The 21,306-nt window shown below is 44.3% G+C and overlaps 1 protein-coding gene across 2 annotated transcripts in view; it reads right to left on the bottom strand.

The window, feature by feature from the left end:
* Window positions 1-7,412, bottom strand: part of RSPO2 (R-spondin 2) — a 114,734-nt gene extending 107,322 nt beyond the window's left edge. The window contains exons 1-2 of one of the 2 annotated variants that reach the window (XM_083450738.1): window positions 6,995-7,412; window positions 5,764-6,105 (exon numbers count right to left, since the gene is read on the bottom strand). In XM_083450738.1, coding sequence (XP_083306864.1) covers window positions 5,764-5,857 — 94 coding nt within the window. In that variant the 5' untranslated portion in view covers window positions 5,858-6,105; window positions 6,995-7,412. Of the gene's footprint in view, window positions 1-5,763; window positions 6,106-6,483; window positions 6,769-6,994 lie in introns of those variants that run through there. The other variant, XM_083450737.1, reaches the window with a different exon arrangement.
* Window positions 7,413-21,306: the final 13,894 nt, after the last annotated feature.

Genomic DNA, 21,306 nt, shown 5'->3' with positions numbered 1-21,306 from the left:
CAAGAAGCTAAGCTAGACTCAATCTCTTTGGGGCAAGCCAGTCATCCCATAAACACAACCACTGGTCTAAGATCAACTCGGGAACATGGGATCAATTAAAACCAGCTTATGGGACTTTCTTTTTTCTTTTTAGCAGGAGGGGAGTAGAAGAGGGGGATAATTCGCACAACGCGGGTTAGATTTAGGTTCTCCTGCTACGCAGTTCTTAAGCCGTCTTGCAAAAGACCGTCTAGCCTGGGGTCTGAGGTAGTTCCACATTTAATTAAAGGCACACACTACAGCTTTTATGTTGACAAAGGAAATTCAACTGGTCACTAATCAAAAGAAGAGTATGATGTTTTAACCACTCACTACCAAAAAGGAAAAAAAAAGTTTAAGCTACCTGGTAGAAAGTGGAGGGGGAACGTCAGGGGAAAAAATCAACATGCTACACTTCTACAGAGAACACTACTTTGCACAATTTTGCCATCCCAAATTTCTTAGGACTACTCGATCCTCAGTGCAGTTTTCATGCACTCCTGAAAACCTGCAGTTGTATTTCACAAAGCTTTAGCAAAAAAAGCGACCGGGTTTTAACGTTACCCGACAAAACCTGGAAAAACTTATTGGAGGAGGAAGAGAGAACTACATACAAAATTGATTTTTAAATGGTAGGTGGATTTTCGGAGATAAAAAGGGGAAAAGTATATGCATTCCCCACAGACCTTTTCAAAGCGACGCAGGTGAAAAGGTGCAGTGTGTGTTTCTGTCCACATGGGTGCTGTTATATCAACATTTCGCTTGTTCTGTCAGCTACGGCCTCTTGCTGATGGAAAGAGACGAAGCGAAACATTTATTGAGCCTAAAGATTCGGTTACTTCCCTATGTATCCTTGTTAAGCCCAAATACCTGCTCATCCTGGGGTTCAATATTATACACCATTTGCTGAAAGGATGTCACCATTCACGACAGTACAATCATCTCACCGGGCAAGATTTACATGCATTGTTCAGACACTCTAAAACCATCCACACAGAGCAAGCAGCGAGATGGGATAATGTGAAACAGTTACTCTAGCTTGTTTTTACCCACTGTGCTCATGCGCAGAGCACTAAGAGTAAAAGGTTATTTCTGCTGTGTGGCGGACTTCAACAAACAATGTACAATTGAGGATTGGGGGTGTGTGTATTATAATTATTATTTTGCCACAGGCAAAACTAGCATCGTGGTCCTTTACAGTATAGGAAAGCAAAAGTACCCCTTGCATACATTTTGAGACAAAACCATCAAATTAACAACATGTCAACCAAGACTTGACACTGGGTTACATAGCTTCCTCTTCAACTCTAACAAAGATCACATTTGCAATGTACATTTAAAGCACATCACTTCTCCCAAAGAATCCTGGGAAAGTTACATTTTCAAGTACCTTAACAAACTAGTCCCCAGGACTTTTATGGAGGGAAAGTCATTTCCTTTAAATGTATGGTATTAAACAGTATTAGATTGGTGAGCATTACTGTCAGGGCCTTTTCAGCATTGGCTCCATACATGTATATATTCAAGATATATACATAGTGCTTTTCTTTTGGAACTCCCTTCCTAGGCAGGGGAAGGAGTGGCCCCTCCGTTGGTGTTTCCTTGAAACCGACACTGAAGAGCTTTTTATTCTAACCTGCTTTTAATTGACATTTCCACTATTCTGCATCTAACTGCTGTTGTTTGCGTGTTTTAATTCTTTATGCTTCACTGCCAGTTTTTAGTGCTGTTTTTCTGCACACTTTGTTTAACTGCTGAAGCTACTTTAGCTGCTTTCCAGATTGTAGTTTGGATGGGCTGGATCCAGACTAAACTAATTGCACTTGAAATAAATGGTGCTTTAGCTACATCATTGCAAACTCCTCCCCTTGATTTCAACAGAAGCCACCTGCAATTAGCAGAGCACAGATGTAACTCAATGTGTCTGATTAATTTCATTTTAAAAAATTCTGTCGTGACCCACTATGGAAGGATTATTCCTTTCAGTTTCAATTATAAGTTTTAGTGCACAAATTACCTTCCCTTTGCTGTTTTAGCATGGTTTTTATATTAATTTCATGTTGGTCCATTTTTAGGCTGGTTTGGTAATATTGATGCTGTTTGTTATTTTAAAATATATATATATATATTTGGATTTGTTTTACGGATTGAGTTGTCTTTGTATATTTTGCTGATTTCTGTAAACTTTTGTAAACAAAAAAATCTAGAAATAGCACAATTTAAAAATCCCTCAAAGACACCCAATAAATACTTATATACACAAACAAGATGTCATTAAATCAAAGGCCTAAACAAACCCAAATATTATAAGGCTAGAAAGCAATCAAGGCGAGCTCCACACTCCAAAGAACAACTTTCAAGTCATTAGCATGCTACAATTTAATCTATATAATCCAAATCTACTACCACTTCCCTGCAGGCAAAGCTTAAAAGAAAACAGTTTTATATTAAAGTCGCTTGGTCAGCTTCAAGGCAACCAGCAGGAAAGAAATTAAGTGGAGTCTTTCTTTTCTTGAGGCGAGACAATGGGTTTGAGTGCTTCAGAACTTCACTTGGGACACAAACTGCGATACGCACAAAATTCGAACTGCAGTGACAACTGTGGCAACTGAAGCCAAGGATCGGAGTGGTGGAGAGTGATCACCCAAGGGAAATAAAAGAATCTTAGTGCTCTGTCACCAAACAGGAGGTCAAAAAGAATAGACTGAAGATGCAAAGATTGGTCTGTTTTGAACAGAAACAAGCCATCTCACCAACCGGAGGAGATGTTTGGTTCATTCACATGTTAGGCTTAACACTGATGCAAGAGGTCTCTATAAACACACAAGCATTTGTGAGAAGTAACAGATTCGTTGATCTGTACAGCTCAATTGTTACGTACATGGACAGTCAACCTGTGGAACACTACCTGTGAATAACCGTACAAGTAAACGTGCAGCTCAAGCTGTACACAGGTTGTACACCCGTTGACCGTAATGTGTGAACACAGCCCAACACACGGGTGTTTGGTCCTAGAAATATAATCACTGCAAGTACTAAGGGTGCAAGCCTGTGATTATTTACCCAGAAGCAAAACCCGCTGAATTCACAATTAGGACTTTCTCTCTGGCAAGTATTACAGGACTGCAAACGAGATAAGAGAGTATGAAGGGATCACACTAGTGCTGGAAAGGGACTGAAGACAAGATGATCCAAACAAATATTCTGGCCCACAAACCAGGATACCACATCAGCCACACCACAAAGTAACTCACACCATTCCAAGCAGTGTGGTTAACAGGAAGTGCAACCAACTTCTATTTCCTGTTTCACACTTCTTTGCAGCATGTCACATGTGAGGCTGGTGTATCTATCCTGCGAGGAGATGCATATGCTCTCTGTGCAACGATAGCTAATGCATCCCCCGTGAAGAAGATGTGAAAAGATAGAAAAAACACGAAACAGAAAGCAAAAGTAACTTCATACTTACTTCCCTCCCTTGCCCCTCTCTCCAGCTTAAAGTCTCAACGGCAAGGAACACAAAACACCCTTAAAGTCAGAAGTATATTCATGGAACAGCTTACTAGTCACCTAGTAAATAGTCGCCTGTCTCTAGTCGCCCACAGCTAATTCAGATATAGCTCTAGGAAATCAGGAATGAGAGTTGCCTCTTGTCATTTACACACACACACACTCCTTTTTTGGCCATTAATGTGCCATAAATGGCAAAGTTTTAAGCCCATGTGTTCCTTTTTTTCCTTCTTTTTAAAGACTCCTTTTCAAGGCTGCTTTAATAAAGCAAACTCAAACGAGTGAGTCAAGCCGCAGAACATTGGGTGAGGGGACAGGGGGGAAAACCAGTGGAAATGGGTTAACGACGTAATGGGACCTGGAGGAAAGTGACTTGCTGTACTCAAACTATCAAATTTCCCCCAAAAAGCAACTTTCTACATCTGCTGGCATATGTCTTCTGGAAATGATAGGGCTGCCAGTCACTGAAGAGAGTGAGAAACAGATCCTCAAGTTATTAGGTAGATCTCGATGAATCACTACTGAGCTGCAACCGTCTTCTTGGAGCAGCAAAGAGTACCAACAGAGAATAGATTTCCCACATTCTCTTGATTTCCCAAACAGGAGAGGCCCAGCAAATGAGTTTGTTCTATAAGCAACAGCTCAAAGCAGCAGCATCAAAACAGTCCTGTCATTCTATGCTGTGAACTGGGGAGCAACGCACTAAACTAAAAAAAGAGGTGAAATGAATGCCAGCTGATGGAGGGACTAATGGGGGCCACCATGCCTGGCTAGCTGTGGAATTCTCCCCTATTCTGTTGGAGAGAGAATTCCTCGCAACCCTTAAAAGCAGGAAAGTTACAAGGTACACTTACAAAAATGCACGGGAGTCACGAGTTAGCACAGATCAGCCGTGAAAGTGAGCAGCGTTCAGTTGTGAGCATGTATAGCAGACAATCACTATTACTGCCCGCATTAAAGGATTTACTGTCACTCTTTGATCACTATCTAGAAATCAGATGCTAATGCTGCAATCCACTGCACACTTAGCGAGAACAAAGTCCCACTGAAATCTGTGTGACTATGCATGTAGAGGATCAGACTCTTATTTCCTACAAGACAACCTACTGCCTAATATTCTCTAGGTCTAGGAGACCCATTGCCAATGAATGGATTTATGCGGCAAACTCAGACTGCCACACACCATCCCTTATATATACACACACACTATTTATTTTTAAAGACCTTATTCAATGACTCTAATTGAAAAAGTTAACCTCTGTCAATCCCCCCGAGGGACCAGCCTAGAGGGAGGGAGGGCATGTTCAGCTCAGAACACCTAGAGCAAAATTATTATCTGCAATTAGCTCGCGTTTCCTTCGCTTGGCCCATGAGCTCTCTACATAGAAAGGTCACATCCTGTACTCCATGTAAACTTGCTTGCAATCATTAGCATCCTCCAGCTCTGATTCACAATCGCCAGCACACGGGGGTGGGAATTGTTTAACAACTTTTTAGCCCACCTTGACTGCCGTTCCAACAGAGCAACTACAAGGCATTAAAGCATAACAGGCCGTGCAATTTCAGGTGGCTAAAAATGCACTTTCCCCACCCCAATCCTACACCAGGGGCAAAACTAGGCTTTATTTCACCTGGGTCAGAGACCCAGTTTGGCACACACACAACACATGTGCATTTGCATGCACACACACAGGATGGGAGTCTCAATGGCACCCCTCTGGAGGCTTTGCCTGGGCAAAAAAAAAAAAACCCTGGCCAGCCTCCCCACCCCCACCTACGGCTCTGCAGCAAGGCTGTGGTCCTGTGCACACTTACCGCAAAATCCACTGAGTGCAGCACAATTTGCTTCTGTGTGAAGGTGCATATATATAGGATCAGCCTGTTACCCACATGCCTGGGACCGATTTATGAATGACCCTAATTAGGATTAGGATGTCTGAATCAGACAGGAAGGGCTCAAGGGCTTTTAATGGGGTATCCCTCTATTGGGAGGGGGGAAGCTTGTGAGAAAGGGAACTTTCTTTTTTCCTCCATGGAAAGGGAAGGCCAAATGAACCAAAGTAACCCTATGCAGCCTTTTAAAGCTGGGAGAGACTCGGATGCCATGTCAGCTACCGGAGGCCACAAACGGGCAAAACCAAGTGGGGAAAAGGGAAGCCAGCCAGCTTGAGGAAAGATGTAGAGCCGGGGGGGGGGGGGGGAGGTCCGGAGTAGGCTGGGTAAGACGCTACTCACCTCTCTTGCTGCGTCTCCAGCGGCCGCCTTGGCAGTGACTGTAATCCATACAGTTCAGGATGATCAAGGCAAAAGAGAAGAAACGGAACTGCATCCTTCGGCTCCGGGGACTCGCGGCAGCAGCAGCAAAAGGACGGGGGCTGCAGGTCGCCGGCAGCGGCGCCGGGGAGTCACCAGAAACCGCCCTCCTTGCAGGCGGCGAGGGGACAAGGCAGAGCGAGGCGCTCAAGGCGGAACCGCGGCGGCGGCAGCAGCAGCAGCTGCAGCCAAGTAGCTCACACGCCTCCGGAGCCCCTTAGTACATCCAGCGAAGTCCCGGCAACTTCCAGCATCTCCTCGGACCTGAAAGACGGAGGAAGGAAATAAACGTTAAACACGCGCGCGCACACACAGAGACATCATACGGAGAGATCAATAGTTTTAAGACTGCCTGCAACCCTGTATACTCAATTACACGGGAGTAAACCCCGCGGAACTCTACCGGGGTTACTTCCGAGTAGACACGTCCAGAACCGCCCGTTGGGCTTTGCACACTCTTGGGAGTAAGCAACCTTGACTCCGACGGCGTTTACTCTAGAGTAACCAACCAGACAACGGGCTGCATCACTAGTAACCAAACCTATTTCGAAGGCTGGATCCGCATGAACGCGGACAGTATAGATCTAAGCCATTCCTTTGCTCCGGCTCCCCCCCCCCCCGCCCGCCCCCCAGTAGATCAACCTTTAAGGTTCCCTGGAAGCAAGGTGGGATCGACGCCGCCCGATCCTGGTTATCTCCAGGTTGGGTCCGTTCGATTCCGACGAGCCTCGCAGCCCGATCCTCGACGCGCGTTCTCCGGGGCGCAAACCTCGCGCGGCGTTTCCCTGGCCTTCCAGGTGAGCGCGAAGCAGCCGATCCCGCGCACGTGTTTTGGGGAAGAAGCCCCGCCGCTCGCAACCAGGGCCTTTTAAACCTCGTGCGCAGGAAGCGCGCCCCGGCAGGAACGAAACCGCGCTAACCCCAAACGTAGCCACACCCTGCCCCCAATTCAAGAGTGCGCTGATTCCTCTCGACAGGGCAGCCGGGCTCGCCCCCTTAACGACCGAGACGCTCAGAGGTGCTTTAAATAACGCGGGGGTGGGGGAGGAAGGAGGAGGGGGAAAAGAGGAAGACCGAAAGAGAAACCTCGCTTTGAATCAGGGGCTGGAGAGGCGCAATCCCTAGTCGTTAGGCGCGCAAAAGCGGAGTTTACCTTCCCTGACGGCGGGCGCCACCCTGTGCACTCCGCCGGCCAGCTCCTTCGCTCCCCCGACGGCAGGTCAGCCGAGCGCCTCGCCTCTGCTGCCCACTAAACAACCTGGAAACACGTGGGCAGCCCGGCGAAGTTTGGGGATTGCAGCCGCGCTGCAGTCGCTGCTGCCCGGCGCGCGTTTGGAGAGCCGCGTTCGGCCCCGCGCGCTGCTGCTGCTGCTGCTGCTGCTTCTCCACGGAGGGATCCCGGCGCCAGTTCCTACCCAGCTCCGCTGCGGCACAGAGGTGAGCGAAGTTCCCGTCCTCTGGGCTCAGCAGCCTCCTTTCCCGCTACTTCTCTTATAACAGCGTCGCGATCATGTGCGCAAAGCCAGCCCCGCGGCTGCTCGGGGTGATTCCTCCGGCGCTCGCCCGGAGGCAGCGGTAAGCAGATGGCGCTGTGCGCCACAGCATTTCCCCTTGGACGCCGCCTTCTGAGGCCTTGCTGCTGCTGCTGCCTTTCTCCCAAAGCCCCAGGTCAGGCATCTTAGAAACTTGTTTCCCAGCAGCGGCAGGAGGCAGTGAGGTGACCCAGGCTTCACCGGTGGCATTGCTGCCTGTCGTGTGCATACCAGTTAAGGAAGGTGGAAGTCGGTGCTTGCAGGTCACTGGCACGTGTTTTGGCATATCCCCGTTTCAAGCCCACAGTCAAAAGAGTTGTCTGAGACCAGGGGAAAATGCTGCCCATCAGAAAAAAAGATGCCTCGCTCATATCATTGTCCCATGAGCTTGGTGGATTAAGTGATCTGATTCATTGTGAACTAGGTTTGAACACTGCCCACTTAAAACACGGCTAGGCCATTCTTTTTTCTCAATTCTGATGGAAGCTGGTTTGGGGATAAAGGCATGAAAACACAGCATTTCCTAAGCAATAACAGGATAGCTTTGAATTGTAGCTCCCTTACTGTGAACACTGCTTTTCAAACCATGAGGGATGTAGAGACCATACGACACACATATAAAGACCTACATTGGTTCCCAGTACATTTCTGAGCATAATTCAAAGTGTTGGTTCTGACCTTTAAAGCCCTAAACGGCCTCAGTCCAGTATACCTGAAGGAGCGTCTCCCAGGGGCGTAGGAAGGCAGGGGTGGGGCAGCCCCAGGTGCCATCATGGAAGGGAGTGACAAATTATCAAGGAACAATTACTGCCCTACTAGGGTGGTTCATAAAAAAAACTTTTTTGAAAATGCCTGCTCCAAAGGTCTTATCTTACTACACTAGGGATTATATAGCTATATATGAAATTTCATGCACATCAGTTAATATCTTGACCCTCCTCCATGAAAATAGCTGTTTACTTGGACAGGGCTGTCTTTAGATGTCTTGTAAAAGTCAGATACTTGTTTATTTCCTTGACATCTGAAGGGAGGCCGTTCCACAGGGTGGATGCCACCACCCAGAAGGCCCTCTGCTTGGTTCCTTGTAACCTCACATCTCGCAGTGAGAGAACCGCCCTCGGAGTGTGACCTCAGTGTCACACAAAGGGACAGCAATTACAAAAAATTAATAATAACCTCAGATAGCAAAAGAATGGTCAGTATCCAACTAAATCATCTGGTCAGTTCTGTTCCAGAGTGTTGTTTTCAACTAAGTCTTATTTAGAGTAGACCCACTGAAATTAATGAACCTAAGTTAGTTGTGTCTATTCATTTCAGTGGATCTACTCTGCATAGATAGGACTGGCATTGAAAACCACCCAGATTGAGTGGGGGGAGATGGGCAAAGTTCTGCTGCACCACCTCCCGCTGGTGGAACAAGTGTGTTGGTCACCACACAGTGCCTAGCAAAAGTTTGAGATGTTTGATTTAACAGCAAAATTAACATATAAGTAAAAGGGTGGGGGACAAAGATGAAGTTATGTTGAAATGGAAACCAGTTTATTCATTATTCCAGAAGAAATACTTTGCTTCCCCATTCCCAGGGTGACTTCATAATGTTTTAAGGTGTTTATCCTACCATGCATTTATGTTATATAATTACAGTGTTTTAATGTCAATAATGTGAATTATTTAATAAAATGCTGATTAATAAGTTTGAGTTTTATATATCTCTTGTGCAACAAGTTGACAATTTTTCATATCTTTTTTAAAAAGTCATACTGAATCTTGAAGCTGCGAACCTTTCTTTGGCTGAAGAGATGGGTAAAAAGATTTTGAATAAATAAGCAAATTAAAATCCCGCTACAATCTCTGGATATTTTAAGACTGCAGTCCTACACACACTTAGGCAGTAAATCATATGGAGTTCAGTCAAGCAATTCTATGTACTTAGAATGGCACTGCATGTCATACTGAAAGGGATAAGCACATTTTTTTAAAAAAAATAATTTGCTTCTTTTTGGCCTCAAAAGCAGCAGATACCAAGAAAATTAAAATGTAATACATTGTTGTTGGTCTTGGCTGTGAGCTGCATTTTTTTGAGCAGTGACATAGTCACCCTTTTAAAAATTTTGAAACCTTCCCTTTGGATTGCAGTCTTTGGGAGCAACAAACCCCTTGTAGCATAGCTCCACCGATTATGCTCTTGTGGAAGAACTATGAAACAGAAAAAGATTAACAATGGATTGAAAAGTCAAATGAAGGTGTCGGAGGATCTACAGCTGCCATCTGCGAGAAATTCTCCATTTTGTTCTGATGATAAATGAAACAGGAAACAGTCCAGGAGTTATTGCTGTCATAATTTGTTTGGAGAAATTGTTACACAACTGTGCCTTTCACTCCTATACATGATCATAAGTCCAATCGTACCTTGGTTCTCGAACGTAATCCAGAAGTCCATTCGATTTCCGAAAATGGTCGAAAACCAAGGCACGGCTTCCGATTGGCTGAAGGAGCTTCCTGCACTCAATCGGAAGCCACGTCAGATGCTCAGGTTCCAAAGAACATTCGCAAACCGGAACACTTACTTCTGGGTTTTCAGCATTTGGGAGCCAAAACATGCGAGTACCAAGGCGTTTGAGAACCAAGGTACATAAGAAGAGCCTGTTGAATCAGACCAATGCCCCATCTCATTCAGCATTCTGATCTCACAGTGTCCTGAGGAGTTGCCTTTGGGAAATCAGGGAGCAGGAGCCAACAGCAAGATCCTTCTCTTCTCCTGTGGTTTCCAGCAGCTCTTATTCAGAAGCATTGCCTTCTAAAACCGTCTTGTTTTAGCTACTTATAAATTGTTTTCCATTTTATTTTCATGGTTTAGGGGGCTCCTGGTGACTGACTATTCTTATTCGGCAGCTGAAAGGGGCCATTGAAGTAAATGTCTTCTCCCTGCTCCTTAGATGTTGCTCTTGAAGTCAACCGCACTGAAAGCCATTGAATTGTGTCTGGATCCTGCCCATTCATAAACGTTTCCTGCTGACTTGTCAATTAGTGACCTCCCCGTCTCCATCTAGCAAGGGTTGTGGCCTTTGTTCTGTGTGTCGTGCCAATCTGTTGGCACAGAATAAATGCCAAATAGCCGGAGTCATCGTAGAAAACGGCCAACGCAGCCAAGTAAAGGTCAGCTTCAACATTTGAAAGTATACTCGGAAACCCTCCATCCATCTGTGTTGTCTGTTTGGCTAGGTTAATCATGAGCCTGCAGTTCCAAATGTTCAAAGTTATCAAGGTTTCAGAGCACGTTCCCACCAAAAACAAAAAATAAAAACCTTCATTGGGGAGTGTTTATAAAAATATGTCCCAGGGGCATACGTCCTCAGGTTTTTGTGCATTGCAACATTTTGTTCCAAAATGTGATTGTAATTCCTCTTCCTGGGAGCACTCGGCTATAGCAGCCCCAATCCTGGATATTTTATAGCAATATGGAAGAGGACTTGCAGCTCTGCAGATCAGAAATGTACAGTGGTACCTTGGGTTAAGTACTTAATTCGTTCTGGAGGTCCGTACTTAACCTGAAACTGTTCTTAACCTGAAGCACCACTTTAGCTAATGGGGCCTCCTGCTGCTGCCGCGCCAGCAGAGCATGATTTCTGTTCTCATCCTGAAGCAAAGTTCTTAACCTGAAGCACTATTTCTGGGTTAGCGGAGTCTGTAACCTGAAGCTTATGTAACCTGAAGCGTATGTAACCCGGGTACCACTGTATTCCCCAATCCTCCATCCCATTCCAGATGACTTGTTATAAACCAAGGATGGAGAGACTTTGGCCCTTCAAATGTTGTTGACTCCAGCTTCTAGCACCCCTGACCATTGGCTCTGCTGGCTAGAGGTGATAAGACTTCGGAGGCCAATGTTGGGGGGGCACAGGCTACCCTTGCCTGAGAGAGTCTAAGGGGCCTATGCCAGTTCAGTTCCCCCTTTTCTTCTACCTTCCATTTTTTAATTTTTGTTTTCAGCTGCCTCATCAACATTTCATGACTCAAGCTGCATTCACTCAAACATTTGACTTGTAGACTTGGGTAAGCGAGAGTGTCTCCAAATTGTAACATGACTTGGGAATTCAAAAGGTATTTCGGTTAAATTAATATAATTTAGTTTTGCTTGGTTAGTAGAATGTGTTTAAAAGTGCATAAACATCATTGAAAATGATTGCCAAGTTCTTGCAGTTATATATTATTACTATTTAGCAATACCTAAATTAAAATTCTTTGGCTTTTGGAAAGCAGCTTATGTGCTTCTTCATCAAATGTAGACTTACCAAGCTAAACGTTGTCCTGTCACAAAAATAATAGCAGAATTGAATTCCTCACACCGAAAGATATATTTTTAAGACCGCCTCACTGGAGAAATGTGCAAAAATTTAGTTTCACCTCCTAAAATGACACAACTTACAGTGCCATCCATATGTTCCATGCATGCAAGAATAACCCTGTATGTTATTAGTTCCATTTATTAGTTGCCATAGGCGACTTGGAACAAGACTGGTTGAAAACGTCCAATATTGTCAGCACCAATTTTAAATGTATAAAAACAAAACGACAACAAACCGGACAAGCCACAGAACCTACCTCTACAAGCAAAATAACAGCAACCATCAGAGTTCTGCTGAATCCAGTTTTTCTTTAGAAAAAGCGGTGTGTGGGGGTGAGTGTGTTTGTGTTTGTGTGTTTTCTCTGCCAGGAGTGGGGAGGGGAGAGGCAACCAGAAGGGACAATGCCCACGATACACTCTCAAAATTACAAATTTGCCTATGGGTCAGGAGGGGCCGACAATGTGGTGTGCTGAACATGCCTATACCAGAACATCCCTGTTTTGCAAAAGCGAACTTGTAATGCCTCACTGGACAGTGAAATGCAGATTTTTGCCAACTGATAATAGCAAAGGGAGTCTGAAAAGAATCTTGGACAATTAACAATGTTTGATAAGCTCCTGACAAAGTGTTTTGACAAAGAGGCTACAGGCCCTGGCGGGGCTTGCCAATGGATTTTTTTGGGAACCACAGAACTATATAGATTCAGCAGTTAAGCAAGCAGCACAAAGTGAAGTCTCACAGCTCTGAAAGTCTAAGGCCAGTTAAAGGATATCTGTGAAGGTTACAGCAGGTAGTTCACCCTGAAATATTGACCCATCGCCGCAAGTTCAGCATGATCCAGACATATCAAGAACACATAGAATCTGAGAATTGTAGAGCTGGAAGAATTGTTTTTCTTCTGCCTTAGAGCAGTAATTGCGGTTAAACAAGACCAGAATGGCAACAAAAAAATATGGACTAGTGAGCAAAAGGGTGGGTGGGTCAGAAAAACAAGCAACATACTGGTTCTAATATTAATACTTAAAGGTAAAGGTAAAGGACCCCTGACTGTTAAGTCCAGTCGCAAATGACTCTGGGGTTGCAGCGCTCATCTCGCTTTACTAGCTGAGGGAGCTGACATTTGTCTGTAGTTTTTCTGGGTCATGTAGCCAGCATGAAACCAGAGCAGCGCATGGTGAAACCAGAGCAGCGCATGGAAACGCCGTTTACCTTCCCGCTGGGACAGTACCTATTTATCTACTTGTACTTTGGGGACTCCATTTCTTATATGCAACCAATGACAATTCCTGCTCTCTGCTTCCTGTACTTTAACAGTTCATAAGAGGTCCTGTCCTGTTGTCCCAAGACTGCTAAGTTTGCTCATGAGCATTTGGTGAGGGTCTTAATTAAAAGTCATTTGAAAGTCCAAGTATACAATGTCTAGGAGATCACCTGTATCGACATGATAATTAACATGCTCAAAGAAATCTAAAAGGTTAAAGATCTGCCTTATTTACAGAATCCATACTTTTTCTTTAAGAAGATTTGTTAAGATTTGTTCTTCTACATGCATCAAATATATATATATATATATATATATATATATATATATATATATAATGTTTTCCATTAGTTTACCCAGAGCAGACATTATGTCAACTCATCTTTATTTTAATAACCTAAGAACCCTCATCTCTCTTTTTTAAAAATGGTGTTTGTCCACTTCATAATCTTCTGGTGTGGAGACTGGTCTAAGGAACAAGTTACATGTTTTTATTAGATGATCAGCAATTTCACATCTCAGTTCTGCCTACCATGCAGATTCCTAAGTGGGGAATAACCAATATATGCTGAAGTCAGAACTGCTATTCTGTTGACATCTAGAGGGAGCATTGCTTCAACAAGAGTGATAAAATTCTTCATTCAGGCTTCAGTGGTTGATATGATAACACTAATAAATGCAACTCATGATTTTCAAGCATAGATACGGTCTTGGCTGTAATGGACCATGCATTCTCTCCCCCCCCCCCCCCATTACCAAGGCTTTTAAAGTATTAAATGTGATATTTTGTACCCCTTCCTTTCATTAACCTTGTGACTTGGCTGTTTGCATTCCTAGCTGATCCAAACCCATCTCCCCCAGTCTGAGACTGGTTCCAATGCATCCCTCACTGCTCAGTTCTGTAGCATTTCTTTCTTGGTTGGCTCTCCTTGGAAGCACCAGCCAGAGAGAGGTGGTCTTTTGTTGTCTTGGAGGATCTGCTTTCCCAAATGAATTTTGTGAGGCTGGCTGCCACGTGGACATCTAAGAGGATTGGCTTGACTTCTCCATGACCAGGTGCACTGAATGAGCAGGGAAATTTTGTAGGGAGAGAGTAAATATTTAAAATCACAGGTGGGCAAACTGCAGCTCCCAGAAGCCCTTGGAAATAACCCATTATTTAATCTCATCAGAGTTCCTTCCTCTTGATCAGTTCCTTTTTTATTATTCTTTTTTTAACAGTCTGCTTTCCCTTCTTTCTATCCAGTTTCAGAAAAATCGGAAGGGGCGGTGTTTTATTTGATAAACCGCCCGTTTTATATTTTCTTTTTCTTTTATTCCTGATTGGTATGGCTTGGGAAAAACAAATGTTTCCTCCCAGCAGTCATAAGAACAAATTAGGTAGGAAACAAATTACTTTGACTTGCTTTCTGGAGCAGTTGCCGTATTGGGTTCTTGTAATAAAAACACAAAAGAAATAAACCCTTACTGGAAAGCAACCTGATCAAACTTAGTTCAGAATAGATCTGCATAGGCTTGAGAACTGAAGCAGGGTGCTGTCATAGCTGTCCCAGATCAGGAAGGCATGTGTCCGATAGTTAACTCTTTACTGACAAGAAAAACACTTAACAGCAGCTTCCATAGTGCTGCAGATACATACGCTTCTAGCCTCTATGCTGTGGTCTATAGATCTGGGTCCTATGAAGCAGTTGCATCAACAGTGGGGTGCCTCCCCTCTTCCTGCTTATATACCCTGCTCTGACATGATGCATCACTGCAATCTGAGACTGCCCCTGCATTGAAGTTTTCACTGCTCTGCCCTTTTCATGCCCCTTCTGGTTCTAGGAGTCAGCAGGGATGGGGAAGGTGAGTTAATGGACTCACCTGTCGGCTGAACAGCCTCTTCTTCCACCGCATCTGGTGCACCTTCTTATGCCTTGTTATGCCTTAACTCTCCCTCCTCCCCTGGCTCCAGCTTTGCAGGCGATGCCACACTCCATATGTCACTGGTCCCCTCTTATGGGCACTACTCTGGTCCCCTGCCTCTGCCAAACACTCTGTAGAGCCCTGCCAGGTGTTGGGCTTTTGGAGACAGAAACCAGAGTGGAAATCGCTGGTGTTTGTTTATTTGCTCCATATCTGGGATGCAAATCAATCCTGCTAATATAACTGGTATTCACTGCTGTTGCTTTCAGTCCATCATCGATACACAGTTGATTATAACTCTTCCCTGTTTGTATTGCACTGAAATGAATGGAATGGGATTGCCACAGTGGCACTGTAACTGATGTAAGTTGCATCGTTTTGCCTCATCAGACAGTGAGGCAAATAGCATCATTTTTGGCAGACGAAATGCAGTAGAACAGAAACAGCGCTGCGGGCGAGAAACGCAGAGTGAAATGGAAAACAATTCCTTTTTGCATCACTAGCAGGATGAACTTTGCTTAACTTAGTTATTCTAGACCACTTTTGTCTCAGGCTCTGCCTATCATCAGCCATAGACTACCATTCGCATGCAGCCCTCTACAGATCACCCATAAGAGGGAATGACAGGTGAGGTGCTGCCCACCTGTGCTTCTGGCCAGAAAGCTGCTAGCCAGTCAGTATATCTATTGGGCAAGGTGGCCTAACACTTTGCTCAATACAGGCCAGCTCCCTACATTCTTTTGGTTGGAAATAGCACTTATCATGGGCCGCCACCTTTGCAACATTCATGTATTGCACATGCCTTGTTGAGTGTGTGTTGGTGACAGCTTTCCTGCTGCTCATTTTGCATTGAGTACTTTGTTTAAAAGCTTGTATATATTTCTCTATTTCACTTTTGCTTCAAACAACACTTCGGCAAGACTTCCCTCCGACTTCACAATTTGTTTAATACTCCCGCACCCACGGCAGATACCTTTCCGGGGGAGCACAGGAGTTACCTAAATAAATGAATAAATAAAGCCCGAAGGCAACAATTTTGTTGGCAGTGGGTGTTGCTTTTCAGCTCTGAACTGGCACACAGATGCTTCAAGTAATCCAAGTCTTCTCTTTCTGTAATAGAATTGAAAGATAAGCTATATAACAAGATACTGTTTTGATTGAAGCCTTCTCTTGCAGTTTGCGGAGGGGAGGGCAAAGCACTGAGCCAAGAGCAGCTGCCAGGGTGCTTGTCCAAAGTCCCAAATGGACCCCACCCAGGGCCTGGTCACATGACTATATGCTTCCAGATTAGTTTAGTCAAGGAGATTCCAACTAAACATCAGGAAAAACTTTATGACAGTAAGAGCTGATCAGCGGTGGGATGATCTCTCTCCCTTGGGAGGTTATGGACTCTCCTTCCTTGGAAGCTTTTAAGCAGAGGTTGGATGGCCATCTGTCATGGAGATTCCTGCATTAAATGGGGTTGGACTAGATGACCCCTGGGGCCTTTTCCAACTCTACAATTCAATGATTCTAATAGCTATATCTGGTTTTGTAGAATGAATTTCTGTTCTTGAGATCTGAAGACATGCACAAGACACTTGGAGGGGCGGGTGTGTTGAATAGTGGGATCAAGGAACATAAAAGATAGCCCTTGCTAATGAAATTAGGAAAGCGTCTGTCTATACAGAATCGACACATGTAGAAAAATGTATTAGATTTTTTAAAAACCAAGACAGCAGTGCATCCAATATTATATCTGTTAAAAGCAATTGGGCCCAAGAAGATTCTCGACCACTACCATATGCAGAACTTACATGTAGGAAGTCAAAACTACCATGAATACTACAATCCCATGCACACTTAGTAAAGCGTTATGTTGCTGTTGCTATTATCAATTTCATTTACGAATCGCTTCCTATGAAGCATCTCAAAGTGATTTCACAATACACTATATCACAATTGCAGATATAAAAACAATTTCAAAGCTAATACTGATGCCAAGCGGGATAAAAATATCCACTTAGAAGGCTTATTGAAAAAGGATTGTCTTGAACAGACGTCCAAATGACCACAGAGATGGCAACTTTCTGATATGTAACAGGAGGGAGTTCCGGTGGATCAGTGCTGCCACACTAAATGCCTGATTATGGCATTTCAGGACCTCCTGAAAAGATGCTATCTACAGGGTACAAATTGGAACAAAGAGGAAGCATAATCTTTCCCTACCGACTACTCCTCCATTCCAACCCCAATAGCATTCCCTCAATGGGATTCTAGAAAGAGCAGCATGGTCAAATAGCCATCAGTCAGAATATTCAGTCAATGCAATCTAGACCTTCATGTTCCGAGTTCAAGAACATGCTCTGAGTTCAGCTCTGTATAATTAATTATGATTGGTTTTTATCCCACTGAAGAGATCAGTTTCTGGCGTCTTGTTGGAGGGAGGGAAAGGGGCAAACTATTGGGGAGATGTAGGATGGTAGATCTCACACAAGACTGCATCAGGCTAAGCTAATAAACCTCTCCAGTCAAGCATCTCTCTTGAAAAGCATGACATACCCCAGAAGTTTAAAGCTGATTCCATACCCTTGTTTGAGAAGTTCTGACTTTTACAATCTGTTTTCCTTGCTTATCTTTGCTCGTAATAAAACCCATCTCTCAACACGCTCATGAATCTATTCGTAGTGAGATCATGCATTTCTAACAAAAGATTACAAGCAGGCTTTCTTCTGCACCAGACATTTTACTGTGCTGAACACTGACTAAGATGTTAATCACTGCTCTGAAGACCTCTTTTTTTTTTGACATTGTTGTGGATATCCTCGTCAGCTGTTTTGACTTCCCTTCCCCTTGGAAAATGGCACACTTCTTAGATGTTAGTATCCTTTTCTTCCTTAAATAGACAAAAGAAGTTGGAAGCACCTGTTAACTAAAAAAAAAGATTGGCTATTAGTCTAGACATAAAAGAAATATATCAGGACCTGCACCTTCTTCCATACCCTTAGTTTTGTAGACAATCACAATACCATCATCCTATCTACTGTATTTTTCGCTCTATTAGACGCACTGGATGATTGGACACACCCAGTTTTTAGGGGAGGAAAACAAGAAATAAGAAAGGAACGCAAAGCATCCTGAGCTAAGAGGGAGCGCTCCTCCGTCTTTGCTCAGGAGGCTTTGTGGGGCTACCCCTGAAGCCAGGAGAGCAAGCAGGATCGGTGCGCACCAATCCTGCTTGCCCTCCTGGCTTCAGCGAAAGCAGGCCTACTGGCTTTCCTCCCGCAAGAGCCACACACTCTTTAAAGAGAGCGCGGCTCTTGGGGGCTTTTCTGGGAGGTGGGGGAAGGAACCGAGCTGCCCGCCCTCCCAGGGATAGCCACAGGAAGCCTCTGCAGGGGAGCGGGATGAAGGCTCCCCGCTACCCTGCGGAGGCTTCGAGCGGCTAAGCCAGAAGCTAAAACAGCGGGATCGCAGCACGGCCTCTCCGGCATAAGCCAAGACAGCCAGTGGGATGGATCCCACTTGCTGTCCTGGCTCCTTCTTTAGCTGCGCGCAGCCTCTACCGGACAAGGGGAGCCCGGGAGAGGCTGCATGTGGCTAGGGCTCCCCCAAGAGCCGTGCTCCCTTTAAAGAGCATGTGGAGTATGTGTGCAGCTCTTGGGGGCTTTTCCCTGAGGAGGGAGAAGGGCAGCCCTTCTCCCTCCTCGGGGAAAAGCCCCCAAGAGCCGCACACACACTCCACGTGGCTCTTTAAAAGGAGCGCTGACAGAGCCTCCCGCCTGCATTCGCTCCATAAGACACACACACATTTCCCCTTACTTTTTAGGAGGGGAAAAGTGCGTCTTATGGAGCGAAAAATACAGTATGTTCATTGTATTTCTATACCACCTTTCTACCCTCACCACAGCCCTGTAAAGTAAGCTAAGAGTCAGTGACTGTCTCAGGGTCACCCAGTGAGTTTTATGGCTGAATGAGAATTTGAATATCGGTCTCCTCCGCTGGCAGATGAACTCTGTGTTACAAAGATTGACAATAGAGGCTGGCAACATCAACCTCGTCATGTGAGAATCCCTTGCAGATGACCGCAGTGCTTGGAGACAGACAGAACGTGTATCCACAGCAGTGACCAGAGGAGGATTGACTGCCGGGAGGAGCAGAGAGAGAAATGCCATGGTTCATCTGCAGCAGCACAACCAGACACCTTCATCTGCCCCAGCTGTAACAAAACATGTCTCTCTCATATCAGTCTCTATAGTGAAGTACAGTGGTACCTTGGTTCTCAAACGCTTTGGTACTCAAACAACTTGGAACCCAAACACTGCAAACCCAGAAGTAAGTGTTCTGGTTTCCGAATTTTTTTGGCAGCCAAACGTGCTCCGTTTTGACTGTTACACTTCTGATTTGAGTGCCACACTTCCAGTTTGAGTGTTACGCTGAAGTCTGTCTGTTTTTGCTATTTATTTTGTGTTTTCGTTTTCCGGCTTTCTTTGTGACTGTGCGGAACCCAGTTCAGCTACCGATTGTGTGACTGCAGTACATAGTTTCTTGCTTTCATTTTATGGATCAATGGTTTCGTTAGATAGTAAAATTCATGTTAAATTGCTGTTTCAGGGGTTGTTTTTAAAAGTCTGGAACAGATTAATCCATTTTTCCTTACTATGGGAAAGCACATCTTGGTTTTGGAACGCTTTGGTTTTGGAACAAACTTCCAGAATGGATTAAGTTTGAGAACCAAGGTACCACTGTATATGAAGATGTGTGTGTGTTCAGATGAAGGAAAATATCCTTTCAAATACCCATGTTTCATATCTTAATAGTATTTAAAGTCATTATTAGTGTGATTCAATTTCAGTTTAGAATGCTGTACATTAACAATTTTGGTTTTCTGTCTTGTGCTTTGGGTAGTGGCTCTCTTCTCATGTTAGGATAGTAACATGTACATGAAATTTATTACAGTCAGAGACCAGCTTGTGATAGCATAGTAATAAATTCCACCTTTTAATAAAGGCAAGGGTAACACGTAAAGGCTCATTCAAATGCATCATTATACGCTGTATTCATTTCGTCTCATGTAAATAACCCATAAACAGGTGGGTTTTGCATAGACAGTTTCTCTTAGGCAGCATACAAAAGAAAACCTCTGAGGGCCCTGAACCATTCAGAGCCTAGCACTCCACTCACCAATGAAGATGAGTCGGAATTAAAAATCAAGAGGAAGTGGTGAGGGCTTCAGAGTCTCCTTAGTGTTGATTTACACCTGATAGAAGATCAAAACAAACGGGATAGTCTTTCTGGAAATGTTCTACATCCTTTATTAAAATGGAATAACTCAAACCTGTTTTCTTAAATAATAAAAAAGGTCAGCATTACAGAGCGGTATTTTTAGAAATGAGCCGCTTTTTGATAGGGAAAGTATGTTGGCAGCTTCTCGCAGTGTTTACAACAGCATTCCACTTTAATCTCATTTTTAAAAGGGGGAAAAAAGAATCTTTAAATTATTACACAAGAGCGCTTTTGTTGACTACAATCAAGCAGTGATGTGAAAATTACGCAATCCAAGTTGCTTTAATGCTTATTTGGCAGTTATATAATAGGCCTGGATCCAAAGAATGGACATCTGTGTGCAGGGAGAGGAGCCACAGACATGGCTAGCGCTTATTTAGCTGCAGCAGATCACAGCCCCAAAGAAACAAGCTGCTTTTTAAGAAGTGAGAGTAACTGATCCACAAAAGTATTCTCACTCAGGTATGCATACCTTCCTTCTCTAGAAGGTATTACCTAGAACATGGCTCACCCTTCCATCTTACCGTGAATAAGTGTGTCACCTTTTATTTTCTCTGACCTTTTAAAGAACTTTCAACTCCAAGTGGGTATTATTATTACTGTTTAAAATCAGCTACGTGGTTCCTAGTGTGCTTTCAGGGCATGTTGAGTTTCATTTCAAGAAGAAGTGTGCATACACACAAAAGCTTATACCCAGAACAAACTTAGTTGGTCTCTAAGGTGCCACTGGACAATTCTTTTATTTTTTTATTCTGACTGCATCAGACCAACACAGCTACCTACCTGAATTTGAAGGGCAAGATGATGATGATGATGATGATTTATTTGTACCCCATCTGGCTGGGTTTCCCCAGCCACTCTGGGCGGCTTCCAACAAAGATGAAAAATACACTAAAATGTCACATATTAAAAACTTCCCTGAACAGGGCTGCCTTCAGATGTCTTCTGAATGTCAGGTAGTTGTTTATTACTTTGACATCTGATGGGAGGGCGTTCCACAGGGTGGGTGCCACTACCGAGAAGGCCCTCTGCCTGGTTCCCTGTAACTTGGCCTCTCGCAGTGAGGGAACCGCCAGAAGGCCCTCGGAGCTGGACCTCAGTGTCCGGGCAGAACGATGGAGGTGGAGACGCTCCTTCAGATATACCGGACCGAGGC

Source organism: Podarcis tiliguerta, assembly GCF_965153285.1.
Source record: "Podarcis tiliguerta genome assembly, chromosome: 7".
NCBI lineage: Eukaryota > Metazoa > Chordata > Lepidosauria > Squamata > Lacertidae > Podarcis > Podarcis tiliguerta.
Note: the sequence above shows the minus strand (reverse complement) of the source record. Positions and strands in the feature narration are given on the sequence as shown.